Below are 4,914 nucleotides of genomic sequence, written 5' to 3'. Positions count from 1 at the left end.
CCGGTCTCCTCTTCTCGTTGTACAGCGTTTTCTGCCACATTGTTTCCTTCCAACAGACTTACCATTGAGGTGCCTTGATACAGCACTCTGGGAACAGCCTATTTGTTGAGAAATTTCTTTCTGGGTCTTACCCTCTTGCTTGAGGGTGTCAATGATGGCCTTCTTGACATCTGTCAGGTCGCTAGTCTTACCCATGATGGGGGTTTTGAGTAATGAACCAGGCAGGGAGTTTATAAAAGCCTCAGGTATCTTTTGCATGTGTTTAGAGTTAATTAGTTGATTCAGAAGATTAGGGTAATAGGTCGTTTAGAGAACCTTTTCTTGATATGCTAATTTATTGAGACAGGTTTTTTGGGTTATCAGGAGTTGTATGCCAAAATCATCAGTATTTAAACAATAAAAGACCTGACAAATTTCAGTTGGTGGATAATGAATCTATAATATATGAAAGTTTAATTGTAATCATTACATTATGGTAAATAATGAAATTTAACACTATATGCTAATTTTTTGAGAAGGACCTGTATATCCCACCAATCAAGCAGTTGAGAGTGAAGTTAAATGAAAAGTTTTTATTATGAACCAATTCTTAACAACATTACAATTTAAAAATCCTTAACAAAAAAAATATCACAAATTGTGATACACCGAATCTTCGTTGCGAACATTAAGGTGCCTGATGGGTGAAGAAATGTGTGACGGCATTGTCGCATATGAGTTTTGGGGTGACGGGCCAAAGTGGGACACGGGAAAATTGGGCCGTACTGGTGTTTGTGGCCAATATGGTGGACAATATGTGGACTCTGGCCGCTCGATTGTACGGGAAGAAACCAACCGTGTGTTATCATCCAAACTGCCATCCAATCCCTTACTAACAGCCTCAAAAATAAGACGCTCGGTTAAAGTTCGCTGCCTTGCTTCCATAGTAGAAAGTTTATCAGCGATGTACAGTCCAAAACCCTCCAAAGCAGGGCTGGTTTTGCGCGTAAACACCTTTTTTGCCATGCTCAACAGTTCATGGGAGACGTCCGAGGTGGCTTTCCGCTTCCTTGAACCCTGCCTCCATTGACTCTGTGCAGGTGCAGCCTCCACTATTTCACTTGTGGAGCAGTCCTGTGCATTGTCCTGTGCACTGTCCTGTCCACTGTCCTGTGCACTCTCCTCCTAGGGAGAAAATAAAAAAGGAAATTATTAAAAACAAAAAAGAAACGAGGTACACCAGCCTAACCGCATAAAAAATATATATTTGTATACATGTGAAAAGTTGCTATATATAGATGGTATGGGTTAAGAATGTCGCCATGTAATACTTTTCTGCGACAGGGTTATGGTCTGTACAGAAAAATGATAAAACTTCGAATTCATGGTATAATCAGATGGAGAAAATGCTGAAAAATAATATCGAATTATAGGCCACATTGGTGAAACAGTGCTGCAAAGATGTACTTACTGGTTGCCCTTGTGAGTCCAGCTCGACGTGGTTCTGAGGTACTGTTGGTTCCACGGGTGCCAACAACCGCAAACACGTTGATGACCGTGGCACCTCTTGGTCCCGAAGAAAATTCAGGTAATCAAAATACCATAGCTTCGGGACATAAACCTCGTCTGTTGAAGACCCAGACTTGGAACTGTGAAGGACCTTATTGAGCTCCTTCCTCCAGACCGTGCGCAGCGCCTGAATTTTCTTCTTTACTACAGTTTCTGTGGCTTGCTCTTCCGGGGCATGGAGATTGTATAATTCGATCAGCTTGGAATATCCGGCCTTACGCTTTTCCCTGTTAGAATACTCAGGCGATTTTATCTTCCAAAGGCATGGGAAAGACTGGTAGATCTCCAGGAACTCGCGTATAAATTCTATACGATTTGACATCTGTAAAAATAAAAACAAATAAAGTTAGGCGTTTGACAAATAGTACATTAAAACAACAACAGCGAAAGGTGGACAAAAAATAAAAAAATCGTCACAGAGGTGCAAACGCCACTTTGAAAAACAGCATTCATTTTCCCATATGCCACGCCCTAGGCCACCACCCGCTTCACTACAGCAGTCACACAAAGCACTCATGCCAACCATACATTGTTCCATCTGCCACGCCCTAGGCCACCATAACCCACAACAGCAAACCACCACAAACATACAAGCAGCCGCACAAAGCGCTCATGCTGACATTGTTCCATCTGCCACTCCCTAGGCCACCATAACCCACAACAGCGTACCGCCCGCTTCACTACAGCAGTCACACAATAAACACATTACACACATTGTCGCAGCGAACCACCACATACATACAAGCAGTCGCACAAAGCACTCATGCCAACCATACATTGTTCCATCTGCCACGCTCTAGCCCACCATAACCCACAACAGCGTACCACCCGCTTCACTACAGCAGTCGCACAAAGCACTCATGCCGACCATACATTGTTCCATCTGCCACGCCCTAGGCCACCATAACCCACAACAGCGTACCACCCGCTTCGCTACAGCAGTCACACAAAGCACTCATGCCAACCATACATTGTTCCATCTGACACGCCCTAGGCCACCATAACCCACAACAGCGAACCACCACATACATACAAGCAGCCGCACAAAGCGCTCATGCTGACCACACACTGTTCCATTTGCCATGCTCTAGCCCACCAGTCACAACAGCGTACCATCTGCTTCGCTTCAGCGGCGGAACGAAGTGCTCCTGCCGACCATACAGCGTACCATCTGCCACGCTGTAGCCCTCCAGTCACAACAGCGTACCATCCACTTCGCTTCAGCGGCGGAACGAAGCACTCATGCCGACCATACAGCGTTCCATCCACCACGCCCAAGTGGTTTACATACCTCGAAGCTGCGGTGCAAAGCGTGGTATATTCTGAGAAGTACAAAAATCCGATGTCCAGGTCCACCAAGTGTCCAAGTACGAAGTGAAGAAAGGAAATTTTGAAAGCAGTGAGGTGGCATTGGGAACAATAGCGCTCAGGTGACAAATTTTCCAACCAATTGTGTGCACAGAACCTTTGGCCTATCAGCACACTAGCTAGCAGCACAACACGCCCCTAGTGAACAACGTCACGCACAGATTATGCAAAATTTGCTCTGAATCGTGTTGTGTGACACGACCGTACGACTCTCCCATACGACTTCTACATCGCAAATACGTCATGAAATTATCGCTCCAGCGCCGTGCATCGTGAAGTGTGACCGCAGTCTACGATGTTGGAGCGATAATTAAGCGACAATGTAACGTCACGAATCGTGCCGTCGTAGCGATCAAAATTGCACTGTGTGACGGTACCCTAAGTCTGCTGATTTTTATAATCTGTAGTCTTTACCTGTGTCCTTCAGGGTATTCTGTGCAGATTGCCTGACCGTGTCCGGTTTTCGCGGTATCTGTAAGACGGCAGAAGGGTCTCTCCGCTGCTGGTCATTTAATTGCAAGAACCGTCACATGTTTTAGTTGCCTACTGCCTGTTACGTGTTGTGAAGGGGGGAGATGACTGGTAGTTAAGAGAGCAAGTGGATTTTTCAGCTTTTTTTTTTTTTTTTTTTTAAAGGAAAGCAAATTTAAAAAAAAACCAAAACATTATTGTTTGGTACAGTACACGGTTGTCGCCTGTGATACGATTTTCAGTTCTGTATAGGAGAGACCAGGACCTGGAGTGAATTGACTCGGCCTGGGAGGGGCCCATTAACTTGGAGTGAGATGACTCAGTTTGGCGCCTAATAAATTGTGTAGCGGCCCGTAAACTTCAAGTGAGATGACTCAGTTCGAGCCAAATACATTTAGTTTTGTCTTGTGACTTCGAGTGAATTGACTCAGCACGGGGCCTGGTAATTTAGGAGCAATTTGATTAAGTAGGGAATAATTGGTTTGTAAAGTACAGAATACGGAAGTCAGACAGGGACCACGTGACAAGAAGGAATAGGAACTGAGTGCTGCAGACTCAGTTCTCTTTAGAATCTCAGGTTTGAGTCATCTCCCCCGTCTTATTGTCTGTTTGGTGTTTGTTATCTTGATAGATATATACTGTATATATATATATATATATATCTATAGAAAGATGGAGAAATTAATGCAGATCTGCCGTATTGGCATTAAGCAAAATTCAGATGGCAAGATAGACCCGTGTACATTAGTAGCGACTCGTCAAGGGAAGAGTCATGTTAAACAATGTAGAAGGCTCATGAAGTTGTGTGGAATGCCAGAAGGGGGAGGTTACAGCCCCTGGAGTGGAAGATTGTCTTGAGAAAAAAAAGGTTTCCTAGAAGATAATGGATTGTTGTCTATTGCTAGGGCAGGGGAAAGAGTCTCTGAAAGTCTGTATAGAGAAAATTGGGTAGAAGAGGAAAGGAATAAAAAGAAAAGAGTTTTGCGTTATGTGTATTACAAAAATATGTCCTGTGAGCGGCCACCACCGTATAATGGTGGCCCAGAGCCATGTGCTAATTCTGACGGCAGCCATTTTAATGATGGGCCATGTGCTTATTCTGATGGCAGCAGCCATTTTGTGGATGGCAAATGTGTTAATGCTGGCAGTAGCCATTTAAAGAATAAGAATGGCAGAGTTTTGAGTTATGTGTATTACAAAAATATATCCTGTGAGCGGCCAGCACCGTATAATGGTGGCCCAGAGCCATGTGCTATTTCTAATAGCAGCCATTTTGTGGATGGGCCATGTGCTAGTTCTAATAGCAGCCATTTTGTGGATGGGCCATGTGCTTATTCTGATGGCAGCAGCCATTTTGTGGATGGCAAATGTAATGCTGGCAGCAGCCATTTTGTGGATGGCAAAAGTGTTCATTCTAATGGTAGCCATTTTGTGGATGGCAAAAGTGTTAGTTCTAACGGCGGCCATTTTGTGGATGGCAAGAGTGTTAATTCTAATGGTGGCCAATTTGTGGATGGCAAATGTAAT

General features: G+C 44.2%; 1 protein-coding gene across 1 annotated transcript; it reads right to left on the bottom strand.

Annotated features, from left to right (window-relative positions):
* Positions 1 to 619: 619 nt before the first annotated feature.
* LOC138672136 (uncharacterized) lies at positions 620 to 2,952 on the bottom strand. The gene is made up of 3 exons (XM_069760168.1): positions 2,840 to 2,952; positions 1,451 to 1,870; positions 620 to 1,164 (listed from the first exon to the last, which is right to left on the bottom strand). The coding sequence occupies exons 2-3, from the start codon at positions 1,868 to 1,870 to the stop codon at positions 631 to 633; spliced, it is 954 nt and encodes a 317-aa protein (XP_069616269.1). The 5' UTR covers positions 2,840 to 2,952; the 3' UTR covers positions 620 to 630.
* Positions 2,953 to 4,914: the final 1,962 nt, after the last annotated feature.

The sequence above is a fragment of the Ranitomeya imitator genome, chromosome 3 (genome assembly GCF_032444005.1).
Source record: "Ranitomeya imitator isolate aRanImi1 chromosome 3, aRanImi1.pri, whole genome shotgun sequence".
Lineage (NCBI taxonomy): Eukaryota > Metazoa > Chordata > Amphibia > Anura > Dendrobatidae > Ranitomeya > Ranitomeya imitator.
The sequence above is the reverse complement of the archived record's forward strand: the minus strand, read 5'-3'. Positions and strand labels throughout refer to the sequence as shown.